The sequence below is a fragment of the Nansenia antarctica genome (genome assembly GCF_963989245.1).
Source record: "Nansenia antarctica genome assembly, chromosome: 11".
Classification (NCBI taxonomy): Eukaryota; Metazoa; Chordata; class Actinopteri; order Argentiniformes; family Microstomatidae; genus Nansenia; species Nansenia antarctica.
The window spans coordinates 18,591,009-18,618,146 of record NC_137681.1 but is presented as its reverse complement, the minus strand read 5'-3'; the positions used below and the strand labels follow the sequence as shown (position 1 = coordinate 18,618,146).

Below are 27,138 nucleotides of genomic sequence, written 5' to 3'. Positions count from 1 at the left end.
ATTAATAATAATTACTAGCATGAAATGCTCAATGGACAGGCAGCCAACTAAAAAGATTAACAAAACACTTCACCCCAGATGGGACTCGAACCCACAATCCCTGGCTTAGGAGGCCAGTGCCTTATCCATTAGGCCACTGGGGCTAGGTAGTGGAGGGAGCAAACTAATCTATATTTAAAGCTACGGGATAACATTACCAAACAGCGGGCGCGAGGTTGTCACAGCGAAGCGCACTCCATTAACTGCACATTCAACTTTTACTGTTTTTAGCTGCTAATTAGCTGCTAGTAAACCATCCCGGCTAAAGATACACTTAAGCAAAACCAAACATTTTAAACTCTATGATTAACATTAGCTGAGGTTTATGTTATTTTGTAATAATAGAGATACAGAGATATTTAATTTTGTTACGATAACGATAAGTGTCGTAATTTTGTTACGACAACTAAGTCTGTGATAGTATTTGGTTGGAAATTATGAAGTAAAGGATTTACTTCTGGAGATCTGTAACACATCCACATCCACATTTTATACAATCAGTGAATTTCAGTTGATCAAATGATATATTGTTTACCCTTTGGGAGTAGGTTCTCTGGTACCAGCGAGCTATCCTGACCTGAAAATACCATTGACACGTCGCTCGGCTCGATAACTATACTACGGCTGCGTTCGTAACTTCGCTCTGAGAGCGCCGGAGCGCACAATGAGTTCAACGTCATAACAGGGACCAAGTAATTTGATTGGACAAGAGGCATTCCATGAGTTCCGATTCAGATTTCCAGAGCGTATTTACGAACGCACCCTACTCTCTTGAGCGCCCAGGCTGTTGCAGACTGTTGTTTTCCTGGCTGTCTGTCAGCAGGAGTGAAATGATAGCTAGCAAGTAAGTGCTAGCGTTATTCTACAATTCGTCTTACGCAGTTAGTACAATTGCACTCGAAAGAATGAATTTACTACCATCCAATCCGCATGGTAACGGACTCCTGTATGCGGGGTTTAACCAGGATAACGGTGAGTAATGTTGTACGTTGTTTAACAACCGAAACGCACATTTGGACTCGCTAGCTAAGCTAGCTGTGTAGCTGTCGATGCCTTGTCCTGAGGCCTGAGGGGGCTGTGTGTCAAGCCCGTTCACTTGTTGTGTTCACTGGTTATACCAGGGTTATCTTTAGAGCGAACACAATATAATTATTTGGATTCTTGTGATTATTTATAACTAAGCTCTTGTCAAGCCACGTCAGATGACTTAATGAAGTAGGCAGCGAGCAGCTAGCCTCCTCTTAGCTACGTAGCCAGCAGGCTAACTGATGCAGACAGCAGCTGTGTTGTCAGAGCTCTCCTCTGGGCTGGTCTCCGGAGTTGGTTTCGTTGTAAGCCAATAATGGCTAAAATGATGTTGTCTTATGTTTGGTGAACGTATTGCTATTTTTTTTTTTTATTGATGTCGAACAAATGATCTCACCAGCTAACGTGACTTTGGTATAGCTCATTAATTCAGTCAAATAAGGAAGACTCTTGATGACAGTTGTCTGTCCAACCTGCTGCTGCTTACAGTTCGACAGCGAGGGATCCACATGATGTGTATGTTACACTTCAGTCGTAATAAAGCAGCAATACACGAATCCCAAACATCTCTTTACTCTCCTTCTCTGTCTCCAGAGATGACTCGATTATTAGAGAATCACTGCGCCTTCCTACTTCTTTGTACGTGTGTAGTTAATTTTTTCCCATTGAAGTCCAGTCAGACATGTGACTGCCACACGCTTGAAACCACCACGAGTGGGTGGCCCTAGTCAGCTCTTCCTTTTTTGGGGGGTTGGAAGTCTATTTCCAAACAAAGCAACAATGACAGCTCATATTGAAGCCTCTACTGCACACACTGCATTCATGTGTGCTTCAGGCTAGGCTATTGGCAAGATACACATCTGATATGGGAGTGAGAGCAGGATCTGATGAGAGGAGGGAGACTGACAGTCAGTGGATGGTCTAACCTTAGCTGACCTCCCAAAGAATCAAGGTATCGGGCACCTTTTGGGGAAGGCAAAACAAAGTGTTTCAGCAGTCATGTCTAATATCTTTCATAACTTAACTTTCATATACTTGGTCAGGACGCTGGTATATTTGAATTGCCCAAACATGTTCTCTCGATTCCAGGGTGCTTTGCATGCGGAATGGAGAATGGCTTTCGGGTGTACAACACAGACCCTCTCAAAGAGAAGGAAAAGCAAGGTAAATAGCCTAGATATTGCATGATAACTGTACCAATGTATGTGACACATTGAATGTCTGTTAAATTTCTCTAATTCATTAATTCATTGAAATGAGGTTTTGACTGTCACAATAAAAAAGCACAATGGTCTGTGTGTACTGCAGTAGGCTAAATTGAGACCATTTTGATACACACAGGAACACAGCATTTTGACAGCGAGACCCAAGGTACTTCCTTCCTGTGTTTGAGAATCGATCTTGGTACTCTGGATGAGAACGACATTAAGAGGAAGTTAATCATTCCACCACAGAAGCCTGCACATGTGACTCAGCACATGACCTGTTCCAAAGTCACTTTCATGTCCTGTAGGAGAAGTACAATAGGATTGTAAATTAGGCGAGCAGCTAGAGAGCTGCTCTGTAGTGGTGGAGGATGGTGGAGGCAGAAATCAATGCATGGATTGGAATGAGGAATGGTGTCAAACACATGGTATCAAACGCATTGCAATGAGACCGTCCTCTGATTTGCCTCTACCAGCCCCTGCTCTGTAGGGTTGGCCAGGTATAAGGTATTACTGGGTGAATAATGTATTTCAGCTTGTAACAGTTTATTTCTGTCAATACCATCCGTACCACCACGTCTCCACCTGTATTGTGCCATTGTTACACCCATCAACATGTGTTTAATAAACATTGTCTAAATTAAACATGCACACAAGCATCATAAGGCATGATCAAGAACTCTTATCTGAGGGCAAGGGGGTGGAGGCGGTCATGAATCTGACCTTTGGGCTGGTGACGATGGCAAGAGAGAGATAAACTACTCGTGTAGATCTGCTCCAAGTTTGAGTTATGTTGAAAGTCTGCTAAATGGTATGAACGGTATTTTGGAGGCAAGGCATACTGGTTTGAGAATTCTAATACCGGCATATGCCGACTGCTCTGTCCTCTCTATTGTCCAGTGAAGGCTGGTGAAGATAGAAATCAGAGGACATGTTTGATAACATTCCTTATTCCATTCAATGCATTACAATGAGCCCGCCCTCCGATTTCTACCTCCACCAGCCTCCACTGCTGTTGACCCATGTGCAGGTGCTCTGATATGGGTTTTAACAGCATGATGTAAGTGATTTTCCCTGATGCATGCTGGTCATGGAATTAGGAAAGGCTTGTTTTTCTATGTTAACATGAAATGAGGAGGAGTTGCCATTGTTTGGTGTCTTGACAGCTTGATTCTAAGGCCTCGTCTACACTTGACACTTAAATCAAATGTTTGACCACACAGTCCAATACAGCGAGTAGAGAGCAAAATGTGGACATGGGAGACCGTTACATTTACATAACATTTTTGGCATTTAGCAGACGCCTTTATCCAAAGTAACTTAGGACAAATACGTTTGTCTCAGTTAGTGAAACATCTATCCATCAGTTGTCATAAGAAAAAGTAATCTATTTTATGACATGGGGCCATTGGCAGTTACAATGCTAGAAAAAGGAAGAATTACTGATTATATTTATTTATTTATAGTAGAGAAACTGTACAGGGGGGTAGTGGGGATGAGGTCTTTAGGAGGGAGCGTTAAGAGATGGGTCTTCAGTCTACGGTGTGACACCATGAAGCAGTGTATTTTTAATACCAGGTGTCACATGCTGGGATGGGATTATGACCTGATCATCACATTCAGATAACAGAAGTATCATTTAAGTGTCAAGTGTAGAGAAGGCCTAAGTGAAACTACCGATCTAAACCTAATACTTTGGTGTATGTTAAAAAAATATCTAGGCTGAGTCATGTATGCCAAGGACGGGATTTGGGAATGTTTGGAGGACATCTTAAAATAGACCTTGTTTTAGTAATTGTGGTTGTGTGGTTCAGCACCCTTGATTCTCACTGGCTCTGTATTCTCCACCAGATTGACAGTTTAATGGCCAATGAGGTTGCTTATGTACGTCCTTTCAGAGTTCCTGGAGGGCGGGGTTGGTCACGTGGAGATGCTGTTCAGATGTAACTACCTAGCGCTGGTCGGAGGAGGAAAGAAGCCCAAGTACCCGCCTAATAAAGGTATGTGTACCTTGTGTTACACTTATGTTGATCTTGAAGGTATCTTGGCCATTTTGATGTTTTTTTGTATGGCGTGAAATCCTCAAAGTAAAAAAGATTGCCTAACTTCATTTTGGGGGGAATTTTACCGTTGTTGTCGTGGTCACATGTGATGTGTCATACCTTCTTCTAGTGATGATCTGGGACGACCTGAAGAAGAAGACGGTTATCGAAATCGAGTTCTCAACGGAAGTCAAAGCTGTGAAGCTTCGGCGGGACAGGTAGACCTTAGGAACACACACCAAGCAACCCTCCTCTTTACCTGACTGTCTCAGGCCTCTTTCACACCGGCAGTTCCGAACGCCGGTTCGCGTTCGCGTGCCGAAACCTCCGAACGTTGGCGCTGTCTGGCGAACGAGCCCGCGTTCATACCAGTGTATCATTCGTGGCTCGTTCGCCAGACAGCGCCAACGTTCGGAGGTTTCGGCACGCGAACGCGAACCGGCGTTCGGAACTGCCGGTGTGTAAGCCCTAACAGAAGCTTGGATATGGAGCCAGCTACACGCTGACTCAAATGGAGATTTATAAGCGTTTACAACCAGTCTTAGACGCTGTTGTGCGTTTCAATCTGCTGGGACTTATTTCATCATCATCATCATCATCATCATCAGCGGCTGCTTCAGTACCAGCCAGTAGTTCCAGTGCAGAGAGGGTGGAAGATTGCAGAAGCGACACACACCCGAGAGACGCTTAGATTACCGTTGTTCATTTCTTTGGGCACACCCGTTTCTTTGGTATTTAGAAGCTGTTACAGAATGACAGTAATTGCATAGTAACAGCACTGTGCCTTGACACAGTAATAATACAGTGTTAGCCCCTTGTCTCTCCCAGATGGAGCTGAAGTGTGGGACAGTGGAGGTAGAAACCGGAGGACATGCTTGTTGTAATGCATGGAATGCCATCAAACACGTCCATGCACTGAACATCACAATGAACCTGTCCTCTTGATTTCTACCTCCACCAGCCTCCCCTGAGCTGAAGTATAGGACTACCCTTGCGTTGACTAAACACACTCCTAGAACCTGTTTGTTGGTGTCTGTTGTTTTCTCCTCAAAATCACTGTTTGCTATTAATGGTCCAGAAACTCTTCCCCTCTCGGTGTTAAATGCCTGAGTGGACAGTGATCACGTACTGATTTCTTAAGTCTCTACGAACGAAATGATTTTACCCTCCCCGTCCTATGTCTATCTGTCTTCCACATTGTGATGTATGTCTATCGTCTTCCACATTGTGATGCATGTTGCACAATATTGATAAGTGACTGCTGAATCAATGGCCTGCCTGGACAGTTAAAGTTGTATTGAATGTGTTCCTTTCTTCTGTCCTCAGGATTGTGGTGGTCCTGGACTCTATGATCAAAGTGTTCACGTTTACCCACAACCCCCATCAGCTGCATGTGTTTGAGACCTGTTACAACCCCAAGGGTCAGTCCACACCAGCCAAACAGAATGCTTAGATTTCAGACCAGCCTGTTAGATCACACACACACACACACACACACACACACACACACACACACACACACACACACACATATACCCTCAAACACAGCTTGAAGTAAACAAACAATCTTCACAAGGGGACGTTAGATGGGTGGATGCCCAAAACATCAGATTACATTCTGTTTATTTGAGCCTGTAAGCATTTAGTGCTTTATAAATGTTGTATGACTTATATTTCATAATGCTTTAAAAGGAGTTGCCTGGCGTTAAATATGTTGTTGGATACAAGCGTGACCTCCTTTTCTCCCCTCTTCCCTTCTGCTCACCTTGTCTCTCCGGACCCCTCCCCCCCCCCCCCCCCCTTTTTCTTTCTCCCTCTCTTTTTTCCAGCTCTTCCAGTGCTTTAATCAATACTGAACCACAGCTTTCCTACTTGTCCTAACCCTCCTCCCATCCCTTCTTCTGTCCCCAGGTCTGTGTGTGCTGTGTCCCAACAGTAACAATTCTCTCCTGGCCTTCCCTGGCACCCACTCTGGCCACGTACAGATCGTGGACCTGGCCAACACAGAGAAACCTCCAGTGGACATCCCCGCCCACGAGGGGGCGCTCTGCTGCATAGCCCTCAACCTGCAGGGCACGAGGATAGCCACCGCCTCGGAGAAGGTACGAGCCTCGTCTGGCTTCAGCTTCTGAAGCTTCTGTCTTCCTAACAGTAGAGATTCCGGCATGGCTGTTTCCTCGACCCCCCCCCCCCCCCCTCCTTCAGCTTCTCTCCCTGACAGTAGAGATACCAACATGGCTGCTATATAAATCAGTCCATTTACCATATAGGTAATATAGGCTGACCTCAGTCATCAATCTCTCTCTCTCTCTCTCTCTCTCTCACACTCTCTCTTTCTCTCTCTCTCTCTCTCTCTCTCTCTCTCTCTCTCTCTCTCACACTCTCTCTTTCTCTCTCTCTCTCTCTCTCTCTCTCTCTCTCTCTCTCTCTCTCTCTCTCTCACACCATGTAACATGTCTTGAGTTGTAGTTATTTTGCCCTGCCTTTACATTTACATAGAACTCAATCGAAGATGTTAGAAATGGTAACCCTGATTATGGATTTTGATTGAGACCCTGACGTGTGGTGTGTTTGTGTCTGTAGGGGACCCTGATCAGGATATTCGACACCTCGGCGGGTCAGCTGATCCAGGAGCTGAGACGGGGATCCCAGGCAGCTAACATCTACTGGTGAGCACAGACGCCCACAGCCAGAGATAGCCCTGGAGTTCTGCTAACTGAAATAACAGGAATGCTCATTTGAATGTAACTGTCGTCCGACGCCTGCGGCCAAGCAACAACACAGAAGGATAGGTTGTTGACCTCCGTAGCCCATCTCTCGCACTCTCCTTCTCTTTGTCTCTTCCTCTGTCTCTTGTTTCTCTCTCTTTCTCGCTACCCCCCCCCCCACCCCCCCCTCTCATGTGACATGAGTAACCACTGAGTTGTGGTTATTATGGTCCTGATTTCCTGTCCATCCGTTCCCCCTCAGTATCAACTTCAACCAGGACGCGTCCCTCATCTGTGTGTCCAGTGACCACGGCACAGTGCACATATTTGCAGCAGAAGACCCCAAAAGAAACAAGCAGTCCAGGTCTGTCTGAACGTGGGAATTGAGCACAATAATATGACAGCGGCTGGTGAGAGGGGGAATAAGTCGGCAACCAATGAAAATGTTCTGACTTTGGTTTTTGAAAAGACAGAAATACATTGTTAGCAGGCTCACGAAACAAGCTGTGCTAGTTGTCTCAACGAGTGTGTTGATTTTCAACAATGCTGAAATGTATTTACATTTTTCTAAATAAAAGTCTGAACATTAAAATCGGCTGCCGGCTTGTTACCCCTTTCACCAGCAGCTGTCACATATTTCTTTGAATGGTCATGAATAGTATGAATCAGGGCTTAAAGTACTCCGGCACAGTGCCGGATTTCCGGCGCGGGAGAATAAATAAAAAATAAAAAAACTGCAATTGCGGCATTGCGCCGACGTGGTGGCGGGGGCGCTGTTTCACAAATAACTTAGCTTTCGTGTTTGCTAGCGAAACAGCTGATAGTTGATGTTGACTGCTCAAGGAGAATACATATTTGAAAGTACAGAATGCCTGAGAGCCTTATATTGCATTATATTACATTATATTTTGAATGGCCATCTGGTGCCTGAATATTGTTTTTTCCTTTACATATATAATGACATTTCCACCATAAATTGATGGCGAAAGGGCACACATTGGTGCATATCAATTCACCAGAATGCAAGAAATTAAGTGTTTGATGCTCGTTTAAGGACCCCCAGACAGCCCTGCTTCATGGGTCCCCCCTGATGTCAAACACCACTGGTACCACCTCCGCCTCATTTTGAGCCAGGAAAAACCCTGAGTAGTGACGGGAAGCCTTATGGGACGTGGTGCCAAGAAGGAGAATATAAGTGATAGTGGCTTAATAAGTAATCAGTTTGTTCTTTTAAAGACATGTATATATTTTATTCTGTATTGTTATAGTGATAGTGGCTTAATAAGTGATGCAATCAGTTTGGCCTTTTAAAGACATCTATTTTTATTTATTTTTATTATTAAGTATAAAACAGTATTATGAATGAATGAATGAATGAATGGTCTTTATTGTCATTACAGTTTTTCCCAATTGCTAAAACACAAAAGCCAATTCTCTAAACCAAATGACCAGTTCTCTAAACACATTTAATAAAACTAGCTCCCATTTGCCAAAACCATAAACACATTTCACATGAAGACACAATTCACAAAACACAATCCTCCTTTTCTCATAAATCTAAACACATTTTGTCTTGCTAAAACACAAGTTGCAAAAAACTCTGCTCAAAATGTCAAATTCTCAAATTAAAGCTCATGTGATGCAAAATGCTTGCCACAGTCAGCAAAATGTTAACACAATGAACACACCTGGCTTCATTCATTAAACATAACGACTCAACATTTAAGACACTTGTTGCAAATGATTGTGGTGTGTGTGTGTGTGTGTGTGTGTGTGTGTGTGTGTGTGTGTGAGTGTGTGTGTGTGTGTGTGTGTGTGTGTGTGTGTGTGGTATAGTTCCATAAAAATAAAAAATAAACATCACACCCTGAACATTGTTTTCAGTGAGTATTGTTGTGTGTAATGGATCCTCTGTAGTGTTTGCATTGAGTTGTGATACAGTACAGTATTGTACATGTTACGGTACATGTGGAAATACGGTAACATTTTTCAAACCTTTATTTACGTAAAACTCGATAGGACAACAGTGCAACCACTTCGCGGCTGAACTTTAGTAACATTTCGGACATCATATGCCATTTAAAGGGGGGAAATAGATATCTAAAAATGCATGACTATCATGCAAAATCAGCCTTACTGTAATGTAAAATATGTAATGTTAGATATAACGTTAGACAGGGAGCGCAGATTTATTTTTATGCATGACTATCATACATGTGGGAAAACTAGGGTTAGGGTTAGGTGCTAGGGTTACAGTAAGGTTAGGGTTAGGATTAGGGGTAGGGTTTGAGTTTGAGTTTTGAAGAGAGAAGGTGTGGTTTTGCTTATGTAGCTTTAGAAAAGTGTGTTGTGTTTAGAGTTTTGGGAAAATGGAGGAAAGTTTTGTGAAATGTGTTTTAGCAATTGAGAAAAACTGTAATACAGTACAGGTACCATACAACGAAATTTAGGAGGGGGGGCTCCCCTGGTGCTTGGAAAAAGACTAAAAACACGAGGGCCAAGGGTAAAATAAAAAAGGGAAAAGAGCTGGTTTACATAAATAAAGGTTATGTACACTATCTACTATACTACTATACTATACAATAAAACACTGTGCTGTACTCTATGCTATGCTATAAATATCCTAACTTTTCCTATGTCTGAACCTTATGTACACAAGGGTTGTCATATTGCACATAGTATTGTTGCACATTCATTTAAAGTATTAATGCATTTTAACATTGAGACATATATTTTGTATTGACTATAAAATAGTATTAATGCATTTAAACATTGAGACAAGAAGCTGTCTTCTGTACCCGCTCTCCCAATATCTCAAACTGTGACCCCCCTCCCCAAGAAAAAGTTTCAGGCACAGGATTTTTTCCCACTTTAAGCCCTGATGAATGAATGCATTATCATAATATAGTATGAATGAATGCAGTATGAATGCATCATGACCCTCGTTGTGTTTCCTCGTCTCTGCAGCCTGGCCTCGGCCAGTTTCCTTCCCAAATACTTCAGCTCCAAATGGAGCTTCTCCAAGTTCCAGGTCCCATCTGGCTCCCCCTGTGTGTGTGCCTTTGGAACAGAACCCAACTCTGTCATAGGTAAGCGTGTGTGTGTGTGTGTGTGTGTGTGTGTGTGTGTGTGTGTGTGTGTGTGTGTGTGTGTGTGCGCGTGCGTGCGTGCGTGTCGGTACGTGTGTGTCAGTGTTTATTGTGTGTGCGTGAGAATGTGAGTGAGAGAAAGAATGTCTGTTTGTGTGTGACTGTTTGTATTGACACAGCGCGATTGGTACAAAAATTGGTGCAATGGTACAAAAATTGGCTAAATAAATGAAAAACTGCCAGTACGCACTTCGGTATTCGGCCAAGTGTTTCCTTAAGTTCGGTTTCGGCTTCGGCCAAGAATTTTCATTTCGGTGCATCCCTATTTTAAACCTGTTATTTCCTCCACCTCTCTCTCTCTCGCTCTCTTTCTCCCTCCCTCTCTCCCTCTCCTCAGCCATTTGTGCTGATGGCAGCTACTACAAGTTCATGTTCAACCAGAAGGGGGAGTGTTCCCGAGACGTCTACGCCCAGTTCCTGGAGATGACAGACGAGAAGATCTGACCTCCGACCCCTGAGTCTCTGCAGACGGACTCGTGTGCGGGCTTGTTTATTTTTTGGGAGGAGCAGGAGGAAGGAATGTAAGGAGAGGTGTCACTGCCCATACCATTCTGATAAACTCTGTGGAAGAGCATCAGGGGGTAGGAGAGAGAGATAGAGAAAGAGAGACACAGAAAAACGCTAGTGGAAGGAAGGAAGGAAGGAAAGAGACGGTGTGCTCTCTCTGACGGTAACTACTCAGACTGTCCCTGGACCACCGACGAAGGACAGAGGGGAGACTCCGACTGACCCAGGCCTCCGCAACCAACACAGAACCGCAAGAGAGGAAAACGTATTTTTGAAAGGACAAAAAGTATTTGCTTTTTAAAATGTCTTCCGTGGAATTTACGATGGATTACTATGGTTATTTTTTTTATTTTTTAAAAGTGTAGTGATTCTGACCGATGGAAACGACTAACACCACCTAACCTACTATAGGGAGTGCCTCTGAGCTGAATCAAGAGTGGAGTGTGTGTTTATATACTACTCATAAATACATATGTATATACAAATTACACGGGTGCTATTTCACAAAGCAGGATTAACGAGTTGGTCAGTTGATTTCGATGAAGACACTGAAGTAGACTAGATGTATTTAGACTGAAGTGAAGACTGACAGTTGAAGAATGGATTTTATGGAAAGTAGAATAGGTCCATAGCACTCTTCACATTTCAAGTTCATATTATTTTAGGACCGTATGGGCCTGTTCCAGATTTAGCTGACTAACTCTGTGATCCTACTTTGTGAAATTCCTCTTGTACTAGATTTAGCTTTTACTCGCTGTATAAAGACAATATGCCAGACTGAACATATGTAACTGCATAGACTGTACAGAGTAGACAATTTTTTTTTGTTGCTGATGATGAAAAGGTGTTATTATTTTTGCTCTTCCCCTTTCATGTTTTTCCATGTGTATGTGCAATACTTTGTTGATCACCTTCTTACCTGTTCGTCCCTTCAAAACCAAGCAAGCACTGATCTAGACTGAGAGCAACAATAGGTTTTTGAGTGGGGAAAAAATGTGAAACGAAACAAAAACGAAGGCACTACTTTTGTGATAGAAAAATTAAAAAGCCTTCATTTAGTTTGGCTTAGCACCGATGTGTTTCAACGTGGACGTCTTCATCAGGCCGTGTTCTCTGCTGATCTAGTCCCTTCAGAGCAGAACTGCATCCATTCCAGACCTGATTGTGAATAATACAAAGCTGAAGTCTCAAACTGAAACAGAATAAGTAAGGTTGCTTTTTCATCATTTGGTAGTTATGAAAACACGTCGCCTCTCTCCCTAAACGAGTCCTCATCAGTAACTGTATAAATGAGTAGCCTCATCAGTAACTGTATAAATGAGTAGCCTCATCAGTAACTGTATACATGAGTAGCTTATTGTATTCAAAGGGATATATTCATCTGACTGAATCGGTTAAATCACGATCCACCTCCTCCTCGTTTGGAGGAGTCCCTTCCTTCCCTCTTGGTACAGTGAGGTGGATTAGTTGGCTAGTAGAATAATTGTATTTGTCCTCGTTCAGTTATTTGATGCAGTAAGCCTTGCCTGTTGGTAAGTCCTCACACACAACACACACATCTCTTGTTTGAGACAGTGGAGAACACATTGAGGAGAGTTCCTGCATGTTCTTGAGGGTCGTCGTGACGTTGGTGCAGATGATCTGGTCTGAAAATCACCTCAACTTGAGAACAACTGGGCATTGACACGTTCTGGAAACGGATAGAGCAGTGAATGTGCAGTGCTCAGGTGGACGCTCACGAAGAGGGAGTTATAATTTCAGAGCCCATCTTATGTTGATTGATGTCGATCCAGTTGAATGCACCATTTCTAAAATCTACAGTACAGGACACTGAGTAACCTCAGTGTATTTATCATTTGTAAATCTAATCTTAATTTTGTATGACCATTTCTCTGTTTGTGGGAATGGCTCTCTTGAGCTGAATTCATTTCATTTCTGTTGCTTTGAGCTCTGATTGTAAAGGATGTGCAGGCGGTATTCACTCACACGTCACAAGGTGAAGAAACCGTACACAACACTCTGCTGCCATTGACCACGTAGGGATGCTGCACACTCAAACTCAATGTTTATGTGACAAATTCTAAATGATTGTAACATCCTGCATTGGAATTTGTGAATAAAATCTCATGTCTACTGACATTTTGTACGTCTCTGGGTGATGTGTGAGGTAGAAATCCGAGGACAGGCTCATTGTAATGCTTGGAATGGAATGAGGAATGGCATCACACACATTTGATACCAATCCTGATTCTGTTCCATCTATTACAATGAGCCCCGTCCTCTGATATCTACCAAACCCCAGTCTCAAGTCTACTTATATAGATATTGCATTCACAAGGTTATTAGGCCTATTCGATGCCAAGGAAAATACATGCTTGTATAGGAAAATTGCAGCTTTAAAGGGTCGATTTAGAATACAATAAGAATACAATTCTTACAGAATCTAGCAAACCGTAAGCCACAAAAGCTAGCAGGCAGGCAGGCAGATGTAGAAGTAGTCCAGTGGTGAAATGCTAAGTGGAATCCTTGAGAGAAGCCGACTGACATGGAGATTTAAAACGGTTACAGTAAGGGTTAAGGGTAGGGTCAACCCAAGGATCCCACTTAACATCTACACAAGATCGTCCTCGTTCTGGGAAGTTGTCAGAGCTCTGACAGGATGTATGAGCCATATCTGGCCCAGGCTACCCCTTGGAACAGCCGTAGTATTCCCTAATATCTACCCCAGACTGTAAAACTGTCAATAAGGCAGCTGTTTCCTTCACTTCACTGTTACAGTACATGGCACAGGAATCAGAGGACGGGCTCATTGTAATGCATGAATGCGGAATCAGGAATGGTATCGAACACACTGGAATGGTACACACGTTTGATACCATCCCTCAATCCATGCATTACAATGAGCCCATCCTCCGATATCTACCTCCCGCGATGCCTTGGACCCCCTGAAGGCCAACTGCACCAGTCCCGGGTGACAATACAAAAATGAAAGGCAGGCAGAAATAGAAAGTTGCAAGTTGTCTGAAGTTTGTGTCATCCTGTTGGAATTAGCCATCAGAAGGGAGAGGGAGCCAAAAATACACAGAGACAATGACAGAGGTTTTAAATTAATTTATAAAAAAAAGCATTTACCCACTGAAGCAGAACAAACATCTATCACTTGTTTTTCCTCGTGGAACATAAAATACAATCTGAAAAGACTTAAAGTCGCCTGAACAGAATAAAAGAATCAAGCAAGGAGACTGCCAAATTGAACACAAAAGGTAACAAACACAGCCGATGGTGACAGGGAAAACATAAAGGGGAAGGGGAAATCTAATCAAAAACAGAATGGGGTAAGTGCAGCACTGGTCAGAATCATATAGCATAGATTCAGTCATAATTTCTTCAGTTCCTTATGGAGTTATCTGCTCATGTACATTTTCTCTAAATCGGTAACATGCAAGCTCGATGAAGCATATGGTCAAATACGCATGGAAATATACTTTTATCTTTTATAGGATATTTGTTAAAATATGAAAATTCTGTAGATGTACAGTGATAAAGAAATATCATTTGGGCTCGACAGAACAGAACAGAAAACAAAAACAATCTACTCCATAGATAGTGTTTTCTTAAAGGAAAATGAGACTACATTCATTTCACTGAACAAAGAGTCCACATAATAAAAAATAAAAAAAAGAAGCAGATTCCAAAATATCAGGTGATGTTAAATGTGTTTGACCCCACTTATAGCTTTGAGTATCTTTATTACTAGACGTCTGTGCCTTTGGAAACGCAGATACACTCAAATAAGATCCTAAGATACACATGTACAACAAAATACTGCATATCTACTCACAATTGTATTAGGTAGGTCGACAGGGAGGCTAGCTGCCAAAGATACAGGGAATGGTTCCACACACACACACTTCCCTTCGCAGAATACACTACTGTTGTCATTTTCAGATTTTCTCCCTCCCTCCCCCCCTCCCCCCCAAAAACACATCAAGCGCTCATCGTCATGCTGCTGGGAGAATATGCCACTGGCTCCTTCCCTTCCCCGGGGGGGGCGTGTCCAGAGTACAGACAAGATAGTGGAGCCGTCCAAACAGCAGTAGCTCCACCCTGCTATCCCAGTTTGCACTGCGGCAGCAGAGACTAACTGAGGACAGCTTGATGACTGATGTGATGGTTACAGTCAAGAGATTCATTTTGATCTTGTAACATTTTTATAGATTTTTTTTTTCTTCTTTTATTATAACTTCTAGGAAGGCTTCCTGTGCTTCTTTTAAGGTTCGCTTTCAGTTTCAGTCTCCAAATAGGGTCACCTTTAGCAACTCATCTTCTTCCGTTTTTGCTTTTCATTTTGGTCTTCAGTTTTTGCATTATGTTGCCTCTTTCATACCCATTGGGTGGTCACACATTCTGTAGTCCGATGGTGTTTCCATATCAGGGGAGTTCGCTGGAGGCAGAAAGTCAGAAGACAGGCTCATTGTAATGCAGGGCACGGAAGGAGGAATGGTATCAAACACAACTCATTCCATTCATCACAATGAGCCCGTCCTCCGATTTCTGCTTCCATCAACCTCCCCTGTTCCATATCTCTTCTCCTTTTGGCACCTTGGAGTAGATGATTAACAGGTTTCAGGGGTCAGGGGTGAGAACAGAGAGCGGGGTGGAATAGTAGGGCTCATAGAGGAGAGGGGTGTAGGAGTCGGGGAGCAGGTCAGGGTTCTAGTTGCCTCCGGCCTGTTCACTGACTCGCCCCTCTGCGTCTCTGTCTGTGTTGGAGTGGTTGACACCGCAGGCTATGCTCTCGCCCTCCTCCTCCTCCGCCTTCACCCTCTTGGGGTCGGGCTGATCCAGGTGGTCTCCATTGTGCCTCTTGGTTGGGAGAGATGCAGAGGTCGAGGCGTGGGCCGCCAGCAGGTGAAGAGGGTTCGCCACTGGTGATGAGAAAAAGAAGAGGGAATTTCACTGTTGGATTCATGGCAAAGCGAAATGGCTTTATGAGTGTGTGTGTGTGTGTGTGTGTGTGTATGTATGTGTGTGTATGTGTGTCTCACCTGCGCTGGCAGCAGTAGTAATGGGGACCAGGTGAGTCCCGTTCTGTGTGATGGCCCGTATAGGCAGCTGGTGTTGGCCCAGGGGGGCTTGCTGCACGATGGTCAACGCTGTTAGGGGCGTGGCCTGAGAGGTCTGGATGATGCGACTAGCCCCGCCTATAGAGGAAGTAGTGATGGCTGGGACCGGCTCAACTTTGACTGGAAATGGGGAAAAATAATTGAATTAGCAACAGCAATGGTGTGTGTGGGATTGTTTTTGATCTAAATACCCCCCCCTCCCCCACTGTGCCAACTAAGTCCCACCTTTAACACCCTGGTAGTCTCCGCCTCCGTTCTGCTGCGGCTCTGCCTTCACCATGGTAGCGGTCTGCCCGGTGACAGTAGCCATGGTGATCGGGATCTGGTGGAGGACGTGCACAGTCTGCATGACGGGGGCGGAGCTTGCCGTGGTCGTTACCATGGTAACGGGGGTTGCCATGGCGTAAGTCACAGGTTTCATGGTCGTCTGGGGCAACTGACGCTGCATGGCTATCAGCACCGGTTGGCTGTTCAGCGGGGAGCCTATCAGAGACGGGGGGGTTAAACGTCAAACAGGAAGTGACATTGTGACACAGGAAGGGACAAATGCCAAAAATGTAAAAATGAAAGCAGCAAGTCACACACTTAAGAGATGATTGGCATCTCCTAAGCAGGATAGGGGATAAAACTAGCTTCCAAGGGAGGCTGGTGGAGGACGGGCTCAATGTAACAAATGGAATGGAACTTGTGTTTGATGCCATTCCTCATTCCATTCATTCAGTCTGTCCTCCAATTTCTAACTCCACCAACCTCATGTCAACACGTGTGAACGTAACATTCATAACATAGGGTTCTCCATCGAGAAGAAAAGCTACTCTCTGATTTCTGACTCACTGAGTCATTCACCACAACATGAACCATAGAGTGAACCACCAAGTGAGCTAACAGAAGAGGTGTCTCATCGAGACTAGAACATGTACGCTAGAGGGTGTCCTCCATCTCTCTCTCTCTCTCTCTCACCAGGAGCACTCTGAGCGAAGCGGGCTTCCTGGATGACGGCGAGTTTGGGCTGGACCGCGGTGGCTAGGTTGGGGGCTGGGGTGGGCTCTGGCTCCATGGGCACAGGGGAGCCCTCTCTGGACAGACTGTCGGGGGTCTGGACCCCACTAGAGTGGGCAGACAGCCCCCCTGTGTGGTTAGGAGAGGCAGGGGCACTCCTGAAAGAGGACCAAGTAGACAGAGGCTATTAGAATTACACACGGCTGAGTGGGTGCGTGCATGCATGTATGCATGCGTGTGTGCGTGTGTATATGTGAAACCGAAAACAATCTCTCTGCTTGACCATGTAGCTTGATGAGAGCTCAGTTTCCAAGGAAACATTTCAGCCTGCAGTACTGAACTGAGCCCACGGGGGGGTTGTAGTGAGCTGCTGTTTTGTTGGACAAATGCACAGCATACTATAATCTACAATGGAATCCTCTCCTCCCCAGCTTTCTGAATGACTAGAATAAGTGACCGCATCATCTGTCCAGCTGCATCATGAACACAGGTTCGACTGACACTGTGCTGCTCCCAGCCTGAAATTGATACGTTTATGTACTGTATGTATGCATGCATGCATGTCTTGGGTTGGGTCTTGAGAAAGCAAAATTATAATATCTGTCGTAAAATGTACAATAAAGACTACTGTATTAGCTAGCCGGTCTGTGTAGGTAGCAGTGTTTTTCAAATTGCGATAAACATACACACCATCATGCTGTCTCTGTTCATGGTGCTGGGAGTACAAGCCCCGCAGATCAATGTATATTAAAAATAAATACTGTGCACACCACACGCTTTTACCTCTGCAGGATTTAATGAGGACGTTTGGGGTCTAGCAGTGTTGGTTTACCTGGAAGAGAGAGGTCCTAGTGGGGTCCTGAAGCAGGGTACCCCCCTGGGCCTGCGCTTCCGGAAGGCCTGTTCCATCAGCTTGCCCTCGGACGACGGGTCGATCCTCCAGAACGAACCCTTACCGGGCTCCTCCTGAGACCGGGCCACTTTGATGAAGTAGCGGTTCAGAGACAGGTTGTGACGGATCGAGTTCTAGAACACCAGAGAGAGAGAGAGAGAGAGAGCAAGAGAAAACGAACGCGAGAGAGAGATGGATTTATGGTCTAGCTACTACTAGTACACCAGAAAGATACAGGTTTGTGAGATAATTGAGTTCGAGAAAACCAGAGAGCCCAGGTGTATTACAGAACACAAGTGGGTGAGGTGATGACTGATCTGACATATCATGGAATTCACAGACAAACAGACAAACACCTCACCATTCAACACAGAGACACTGACGGAAACACTGACCTGCCACCCCTTGTCTGCAGTCCTGTAATACGGGTAGTTCTTGGTGATGTGGGTGTATATTCCATTGAGAGTTAGCTGCTTGTCTGGGGCCATGGTGATGGCTTGGACTATAAGTTGTGCATACGAATAAGGTGGCTTTGAGTCATCCTGAGGACATAGGAAGGACATTGAAAAAGACTTTAGATTTTAGACTTTTGATTGCAGCGAATACATCATAAACTTCGTAAAAATACATCGTTTTCAACGACGAGTTCAAACTAAATACAGTTCAAACGAGTTCCTTACTCCAAAGTCTATGTTTTTGTCAGTGTTGGGTAACATGTTGACTTCAATAAGTAACCCAGAGCAACCTTGCACAGCAAATCCAATGCAATCTAACGTTCAGGGATCCACCTCTTTTGGGTAACAAAGCCTCAACGGGAGCTGTGCCCTGCTTTCCTTTCCTGTCACCCATTCTTTAATGGTCCTGCTCCACTACAGCCATCAGGATTCCGCCATTGCCATCAACAATTGAAGGAATACATCCTTTGAAACCAACAAAAGCGGCTATACTTCATCCTATACTTCATAAGTTCAAGAATCGCAGAGACGCGCACATTCATCCTAAATAAAGCTCTTTCCCCCCTCTGCTCTCAAAACACGCTGTGTAAGCAGGTAGAATTGCCACATTGCACTGATGGTGACGTAACCCTGACATGGGTAGTGTAGCTCGGCCATATGGCTTTGGTTGGTATGGTTTTGAACTAAAGCCCCAAAGGAAAGCAGAGCGGCCATATTTACTTGCAACAGAGTGATCAAACATCTGCACAACGTCTTTGTAAATCAAGAAGGTTGCTCAGCTCTGCCATATAGATTATCTCTGTTTAGACCACACCATATTGCTGTCAGCTATCAGGGTGTTACAGATATATTAGGCTATGTGCAGTCTTAAAGGGAAAGGAGACAACAAGACACTGAAATACTATTGGTCCAATCAGAAATTGGACCAATCACAAGTTTTCTCCTGCACGGCTCCGCTCTCACTTTTGGGCTGTCTCCTCCCGAGCCCTCCTTGTCGTTCTCTGATTGGGAGTTGTCTCCGATGAGGTCAGAGGTCAAAACGCGACCCATCCTATAACCGGAGAGCCCTGCCCCTCGCGGACTTGAGGGACAGGAGTTGGCAGCACTGTGGGAGAGAGAGAATTCATCTGTGAGACTGGCTATATGAGTGTGAGAGAGAGAGAGAGAGAGAGAGAGAGAGAGAGAGAGAGAGAGAGAGAGAGAGAGAGAGAGAGAGCAAGAGAGGAGAGCAAGAGAGATTCAGTTGAGGATATCACATCTCTGCTTTTGACAGCAGAAAAGCTTCAAATCTACCACGGGGACTTACTCAGTTCAGGCACGTTAGTTATAAAACTAATTATATATGATATCATTAAGAAAATTAGGTCCTCATCAAGCTGTTTCTTACAAAAGTGGCTTGGAGGACCATTTGCTGTGGATTTCTCATTCACTTTCCTTTGTCTCTACTGAGAATAGTCTCCTCATATACCACAATGCACTCTGATATTAGCTGTTAGTAACATTACCCCAAAATGCTAAAAGCCCCACCTCTTGCTGGGAGGTAGAAATCGGTGGACGGGGTCATTGTAATGCATAGAATAGAATGGAATGAGGATATTCATCCTCTCCATTCTATGCATTACAATGAGCCTGTCCTCCGATTTCTACTTCCACTGGAACAGTTCCTCTCTAGGTAGGCAGGACATCTCTACCTGCGTCCCCCGCCCCCAGTCCATCTCACCTGAGGGTTCCCGTGGGCGAAGGGAGGGGGCTCATGAGGTGGGCAATGTTGTCTGGAATGTTGATGGTCAGCGGCGATATCTGGGGCTGGACGGGCTTGACCGGTGATTCAGGCACGTTCCTCCTCTCTTTCTTATCACTGGCTAGGGCTGTGAACGTGATCTTTATGTTTGTGCTAGGAAACCGGAGACAGCACCTGGGAACCAGAGGGGGGAGAGCAACAACAACAACACAAGAACAACACAAGAACATGAGTGCATATCAATGGTAAGAGCAGACCACAACAAATTCTCCCCAGCCCAACCGCTGAATAGGCGGAGGGTGGGATCTGCTTCGCCCTGCCCAAAACCTTTTGGCTTACGCAGAACGCAATAGAACATGTTGCTAATGGCAACCCTGGATGTGGATATGGGGGGCCTCTGTGCCCTGCCCATGACCAAATCTGAGAAAAACACTGTTCTGCAAGTATAACTGAGGTGTTTCCTCTAGTCACGACTGATAGACATGCACCCTGCCTCAAGAGTTCCACCCTCTCACACGCTTTACCATAACATCTTTATCCATAGATGAATATGGTCATACAGTGAGTATGCATTCTGGAATACAGGCAACCAAACCATGCCTATGTTATTATGGGCACATTATCATAGACAAACATGCTCAGACTACACCAGTGGGGAGAGAGCAGAGTTTAAATATGGACGCCATCATGACTCTTACATAAGTAGTTGGGTCTTACATGTCTTATTTATAATTATCAGGGTATTTTGGGACCAGCCGTGAGCCAATTGGCTGACCAGTGACATTTCGAGCCTGAATGTATTTACTTGGAGTAGTGTTGTGTGTAGTGTACAGTTGAACAAAAAAAAAATCGGGAAATGGGTAGCATTTGATGCATGTGGGCAAGATTCATATCTTCACTCAACAGGCTATATTTAAAAGCCAGTAAATAGGGAATGCCACCTTTTATATGAGTGGGGGTAGCTAGCGCCCTCTGCTAGCTTCATCATGGCTGTGTAAACATTACAACACACATCCTAAAACCATGCGGGAGAAAGCAGCCAATGTCTTGATCGACTCAAGACGATCATAAATCATACTACCAAATCCACCATGTATTAACTTTAATACGTTAACGAGCGTATGGTTATTAAATCATGACGATAGCAACGATCGTTGTGTCCCAGAGAGAGAGGTGTTACTATGCAAACATGCTAGCCGGCTAAGTGCTAGTAGGTGTGGACCGGGTGTTGCTTGTCACAACACGTGCGGCGGCCCGGGGAACAAAACAATAACAAAGGTCGGTCAGAATATCAACAACCTTTCTGTTGGGGGGTTGAAATCGCCATTCAATAAATGAAATTGTAAAAAAAAAAAAATCGATCTTACATTCGTGGGAGCTGGAGAGGTGGAGCCCCTCGTCTCTGGAACACCCCGTCCACAAACACCCCGTTCTTTCCGAGGCATCGGAGGTAGAAGTCCCCGCCGCCGGTGCCGTCCTCGCCCCCCGCGGTAAAGATCTCCAGGTGTCGCCGGGAGATGAAGCTGGAGTGGCCCATGCTGACGTCCACGGAGCCCTGCGAGGAGTTCCGTCCCACCGTCACCGACCGTTTCTTCATCAGGTACTCGAATTCTCGGCCCTCCAGCCGGGCAACAGCCGACCCCGACGTCCCGCTTACCATCGCCATCTTCCAAGCCAAGGGTTTCTTAATTTATTTAAACGATAGTGGAGGAGGGGGAAAAGCGACGCAAATTTAGGGAGCACTGGCTTCAAATTTTGCTTTTGGAGGGGCTTTAAGAATTGTAAGATTTCAGAAAAAGGGGAATCCAATTTTAAACCGAGAAGAATTTGGCAAGGAACGTGCCAGACCGGGGGACACAGGCGGCTCCGACCCACCGCCGCTACAGAGAGAAAGAGAAAAGGGCCTCAGCCAACCAAAAGCGGCCAAATGGGCGGAAATAGTATGACCGACAGTTCGCTGAGCCAATAGATACACAGACTGGGGTAGGCAGACGAAACGTGTTTGCCAATGACAACCAAAATATAAATAGCTGGTAGAGAAACACGGTTGGTTGCACCGTGGGCTGACACGCAGATCCGTGGCACGTCCTAAAGTATGGAGTTAGAATTTTTACGGAATGGGTTTTTCTGTCCCATTTGAGGTCAGCTCACTCCAGCCAAAGAAGTTCCTGGTGGTGGAACTTGAAAATCTATCTGACTCTAACTATAATGTTTTGACCGCGCCTCCTGATATTCTTTGTACAGGTAATCTGACCCTAAAATTCCCCTCCCCTTTGCCCCCCCCCCCCCCCCCCCCCCTTGAAGTTACCCTACCCAGGTCTCTCAAGTGAAAGACCCTAGACTCTAGGGTGTAAGACCCTAGGTCAAAGGGTGACCCTTTAGTTTACATGTCTCAAGGCAAGGCTATCTCATCACGAGAGTGTGATTCCACATCTATTGGCCTTGTGGTGTAAAACCCCTAGTTTGCTTGCATGTCTTAATCAGACTACATAGCCAACCCGGCTTGCATTGTTCTGGGCTAGTCTGGTAACGCGTCCACCACAATTGCTGAAACAGTGACTGGAAATAATGTGAAAGGAAAATATCTGAGCCAACGCAGAGCGGTTTGGCCCTGTATAGTAAGCAAAGCCCCCTAATTACCCTACAGAGTCAAAAAGGAGCTGAGCATCACTGTGCTCGCCTGGTTATGCATCCACGAACGTTGCTGAAACAGTGCTGAAAAGAAGTGAAAAGAAAATACCTGCGCTAGCATCATCGCATAACAGACACCTGTTCTACAAATAAACATTCCATAACCAACCTGAACAGACGTCAGGTTAAGCTCTAAGTTCTTGACAGTTAGTTTAATCAGGTGTGTAATATTTTGCTTGGACAAAAGCCTGCTCATACTAGGCCCCTTCTCTTCCACATCCAGCAGAAATCCCAATCCCTTTATGAGTCCTGCCGGATTTTGTGTTCAGCTGAGCAGCCTGTTTACATATCGTAGTACCCACAATGCTCCAGGCCACTCCGAATGATATGGAGGTCAAATACAAACATGTGCATTTTAGAAATACATTTATAAAGGCAACATTCTCATTATTAGGAGTATTCAATGTGTCTACATCACTAGTTTGACAAAGTGGCATCATTCATTGCCAAGTGCCTAGTGCAAATTTCAAACATGCAGCCAGAACAAGCATGGTGCATCGAACAAATTCCATGTGGCATGCAAGCATGCTCTTTTTTTTCTTTTCTTCCAATGACATCATCGCATAGTGGAGTTGTATTAAAGAGTGCGCTGAAGTGATGCACTTTGGGTAAATTAATATTCAGAGGCCCACAAAAATACTTTGTTATTCCTCTCTAAGAAACGGATGACAATCATGGATGACAATAAAATTAATTTTTAAAGTTTTTTTAAACAATCTATCCGCCTTTTCTTAGTGTGTTCAATACTTTTTTCCTGTTTCATTCCACTTTATTACACCTAACTTTATTTACATGATATGGACTTCAATGTTTCGATTTGTTTGTCTGGATTGTTTGAGTTCATACCAAAGTATGGTGCAAATTTCACTTGAATAGGCTCATTGGAAATGAATGAATGAATAAATGAATGAATGAATGGACTTTATGGACTTTATTGTCATTGCTACAGTACAGGTACCAAACAACGAAATTTAGGAGGGGTGGCTCCCCTGGTGTTAGGAAAGGGAAAAAAAAAAAAAAAACTTTTAGAAAAAAAGATCACAAGAAGGGGAGGAGCTGGTTTACATAAATAAAGGCTATGTACACAATCCACTGTACTATACTGAAATACATTTACTGGACAAAATATTGATGTGTTCAATACTGATGTGTTCAATACTTCCTCAATACTTCCTGTCTGACCGCCCCCAGAGGGTGCGGGTGGGCTCCCACACCTCCACAGCCCTCAGACTCAGCACTGGGTCCCCCCAGGGCTGCATGCTAAGCCCCATCCTCTACAACCTCTACACCTACGACTTCACCCCCGTCCACCCCAGCAACTCCATCGTAAAGTTTGCAGACGACACCACCGTGGTGGGCTGCATCTCGGGGGGGGACGAGGCGGCGTACAGGGATGAGGTAGAGCAGCTGAGCAAGCTGTGCAAGGTTAACAACCTGCTGCTGAACCAGTCAAAGACCCAGGAAATCATCGTGGACTTCAGGAGGAAAAAATCTGAGGTCCAGCCCCTGCTCATCGACGGAGGGAGCGTGGAGAGAGTCTCAACCCTCCGATTCCTGGGGGTGCACATACAGGATGACCTGTCCTGGAAGAACAACACAGCAGCCATCATCAAGAAGGCACAACAGCAGCTCTTCTTCCTGAGAGTCCTCAGGAAAGACCACACCAGACAGGAGATACTGGTGGCCTTCTACCGCTGCGCAGTGGAGAGCATCCTCACCTACTGCATCTGCAACTGGTTCTCCAGCTGCACAGCCGCAGAGAGGAATGCGCTACAGAGAGTCGTGAGATCGGCCCAGAAGATCACCGGCGCCCCCCTCCCCTCTCTGGAAGAGCTGTACAACACACGCTGCCTCAGGAAGGCCTCCAAGATCTCCAGAGACCCATCCCACCCTGGGTACGAACACTTTGCTCGGCTGCCCTCGAACAGGCGGTTCAGGACCATGTTCGCAAGGACAAACAGACTGAAGCTCAGCTTCTACCCCAGGGCCATCCAGGCCCTGAACACAGCAAAGACCTAGGTTCTGGGCCCTGGACAGTCTGGACGGATTGATGGCAGCTGCTGGACTGAAATCAGGTGTAGTGCTGAGGTACAAATGTGTACATTTCAAGCCTGCAAACTGCGACACTTTAAATGAATCTGCAATAACACTATGTGCAATATGACAACCCTAGGGTACATAAGGTTCAGAGAATAGGAAATGTTATAGAATAGGTATAGCATAGCATAGAGTACAGCACAGTGTTTTATTTGTATAGTATAGTGGATAGTGTACATAGCCTTTATTTATGTAAACCAGCTCCTTTCCCTTCTTTTTTTTTTCTTTTTTTTTCCTAGCACCAGGGGAGCCCACCCTCCCAAATTTCGTTGTTTGGTACCTGTACTACGTATATCAATGACAATAAAGACCATTCATTCATCATTCAATACTTATTTCCCCCACTGTATGTAGGTCTCACAAAGCCTTAAATGTGAGAATGTGTTCAATGTCTGAGCAAAATGTTTTGATGACCACATTAAAAATGCTGTCACCACAATAACACATACTGTAGGGTGTAGGCTGTTCAACACAAAGAAATAACATCTTTGAGAATATACCTTAACATTGAACCAGTGGTGGGCAATGTTTGTCAAATTAACCCCCCCGGGATGGCAGATGGATTGAGTGGTCACTGACATCAACAAGCATTTGAGGGAGTGCATACTTACTGTATGTTGACCATTAATCTGAGCAAAGCACTGTCTGCTGTCTGCACCTTCTGGGTCTTGCAGCAGATGAACAATATTGAGGAGGAAAGACAGATTAGACGAGAGGAGAGGGGATGCTCTTCTGGAATAATAATAGCTCACTGTTCAGTCCCCTTCATGGGATTGTTCAGAGGAGGTTAGTGGAGGTAGAAATCAGGGGACAGAATTCCGTTCCATGCATTACAATGAGCTCGTCCTCCAATTTCTACCTCCACAAGACTCCCCTGCTCAATACTCTGAAATGGTTGCATTTCCCCACCTCCTTTCCCTCACCACTAATAGATGAAAGAATTGGGTGGATATTATGCAGCAAATGCTAAATGGGATCCTTGGGACGACCATACCCTAAATCCTGACACTAAATTAAAGGGACATTCCATACATTATCTGTAGCACCATATATCGAAAACTGTGTTTTTCTAGGTCCTGTAGTCCTAACCTGAACCTTAACCATAACCCTAACCGTAAACATAACCCTAACCGTTAAGAACTCAGGAGGACTGCCAGTGTACACACATGGAGAAAATTACATGATTATGCCTCTTGTTTCTGGGGTAATAATGAGGCACAAGCAGTGGAACTGGGGATGGCAGTTTAACATCGCAATGCACAACCATTCTTATCATTGGATCAACACCGCCATCTAGTGTTCATCAAGTATATCTGTGCTAGTGTAGGGAGGGGTGTCTACCGCCCTTTCTCAGTAGATTCCTCACGTCCTCTCTTCCACCTTCCACTCGCTTCCATCTCGAAACGCATTGAGGTGAGACGATCTTCTAGAATCGAGATCTTAGATATTCTCCTTCAATGATTTCTGAGAAGGAAGTGATTGGAAGACGGAAGAGCAGACTCAAGGGCCTATAACTTAGTTTTCTCTGAGGGCCTGACATGGAAAAATATAGCTCATCTCATACATTTTAAGATAATTAACACGCCATATGTTCAGCTGTTCAGTTGTTCAACATGGGCTACAGCAACATTTAGTCACTTCAATTTATCTAATAATAAGGCATTTTTGAAGCCAACATCACACGTGTTTAATTGATGTCAAGTGAATTTTTTCATGTATGAATGAAACCTGCCAAGGCTCATTGTCATGGTATAACAAGGGATGTGTCCCTTGGGGAAAGTTTGTGTCTGTTTGACCCGGTTTAAGTAGACCCCCAACACAAATGCTACCGTACAGGTGCCTGGCATGAAGTTCTGGCGTAGAGTAATAAAACACCGCCACCTCAAGGGACACCAGGGGCCATTAAAGTGTCACCTATTGGCAGAGCCAGCTCAGCTGTGCAAAGAGCCAACCGTAGCCAGGTAGAACTTAATCCTAGTTCCCTTTTGTTACCACGGACGCACAACACAGTGTTGTGTTCTGTTACGCGAGTGTGTGTAGTGATAGATAGCTGGCACCAGGATAGAGGAAAGACACTTGGGTACACACACACTAGTTGCTAGCAGGAAACTTAACCCCTGGAGAATTGATGAGGGATTTCGACACCTTCAGCCTGACTCCTTGATGCCGTGTTAAAGGCACAGAGATGAATTAGTAATGCCCACTGACACATTGGGGGGGGAGAGAGATGCACTATTGACTTTGTGATTTGTCTTATGTGTTATGTACATATTCTTTCTTTTTTTATTGATGTCCATTGAAATATTCTCCTTGTAGAATGGTCCCGGAGTTGCTGGTTCAGTTAGATCATTTTCACATCAAGGCCAGTCATGAGTATTCCCATGTACTGTATCTTCCACCACCAATAGACTTACATGTTCCATTTCATGTTTGTTAATTATTTTAAAATCTAAATTCTATG

The 27,138-nt window shown here is 44.7% G+C and overlaps 2 protein-coding genes across 3 annotated transcripts; one reads left to right on the top strand and one right to left on the bottom strand.

The window, feature by feature from the left end:
* The first annotated feature begins 873 nt into the window (after nucleotides 1-873).
* On the top strand, nucleotides 874-12,772 carry wdr45b (WD repeat domain 45B). Of its 2 annotated transcripts, XM_080541835.1 has the most exons (11): nucleotides 874-1,011; nucleotides 2,155-2,229; nucleotides 2,407-2,436; nucleotides 4,169-4,270; nucleotides 4,443-4,530; nucleotides 5,639-5,733; nucleotides 6,224-6,414; nucleotides 6,896-6,981; nucleotides 7,283-7,384; nucleotides 9,988-10,109; nucleotides 10,507-12,772. In XM_080541835.1, the coding sequence occupies exons 1-11, from the start codon at nucleotides 945-947 to the stop codon at nucleotides 10,611-10,613; spliced, it is 1,065 nt and encodes a 354-aa protein (XP_080397961.1). In that variant the 5' UTR covers nucleotides 874-944; the 3' UTR covers nucleotides 10,614-12,772. The 2 variants fall into 2 exon arrangements, with proteins under 2 accessions (XP_080397961.1, XP_080397962.1); XM_080541836.1 differs by lacking the exon at nucleotides 2,407-2,436.
* Nucleotides 12,773-13,772: 1,000 nt separating this feature from the next.
* On the bottom strand, nucleotides 13,773-21,746 carry foxk2a (forkhead box K2a). Its single transcript, XM_080541821.1, has 9 exons — nucleotides 21,257-21,746; nucleotides 19,869-20,063; nucleotides 19,112-19,253; nucleotides 18,089-18,235; nucleotides 17,634-17,827; nucleotides 16,763-16,959; nucleotides 16,028-16,285; nucleotides 15,725-15,922; nucleotides 13,773-15,604 (listed from the first exon to the last, which is right to left on the bottom strand). Exons 1-9 carry the CDS (start codon nucleotides 21,553-21,555, stop codon nucleotides 15,393-15,395), a joined length of 1,842 nt encoding a protein of 613 aa, XP_080397947.1. The 5' UTR covers nucleotides 21,556-21,746; the 3' UTR covers nucleotides 13,773-15,392.
* Nucleotides 21,747-27,138: the final 5,392 nt, after the last annotated feature.

Bases quoted from the DNA above. Each gene is read 5' to 3' on its own strand.
- wdr45b (XM_080541835.1), top strand. From the start codon at position 945: ATGAATTTACTACCATCCAATCCGCATGGTAACGGACTCCTGTATGCG. The intron at 7,385-9,987 runs GTCTGTCTGAAC...TCGTCTCTGCAG, and splicing joins AAAAGAAACAAGCAGTCCAG to CCTGGCCTCGGCCAGTTTCC. The intron at 10,110-10,506 runs GTAAGCGTGTGT...CCCTCTCCTCAG, and splicing joins AGAACCCAACTCTGTCATAG to CCATTTGTGCTGATGGCAGC.
- foxk2a (XM_080541821.1), bottom strand. From the start codon at position 21,555: ATGGCGATGGTAAGCGGGACGTCGGGGTCGGCTGTTGCCCGGCTGGAG. The intron at 20,064-21,256 runs GTAAGATCGATT...TCTGGTTCCCAG, and splicing joins CCTCTCCAGCTCCCACGAAT to GTGCTGTCTCCGGTTTCCTA. The intron at 19,254-19,868 runs GTGAGATGGACT...TCTCTCCCACAG, and splicing joins TCGCCCACGGGAACCCTCAG to TGCTGCCAACTCCTGTCCCT.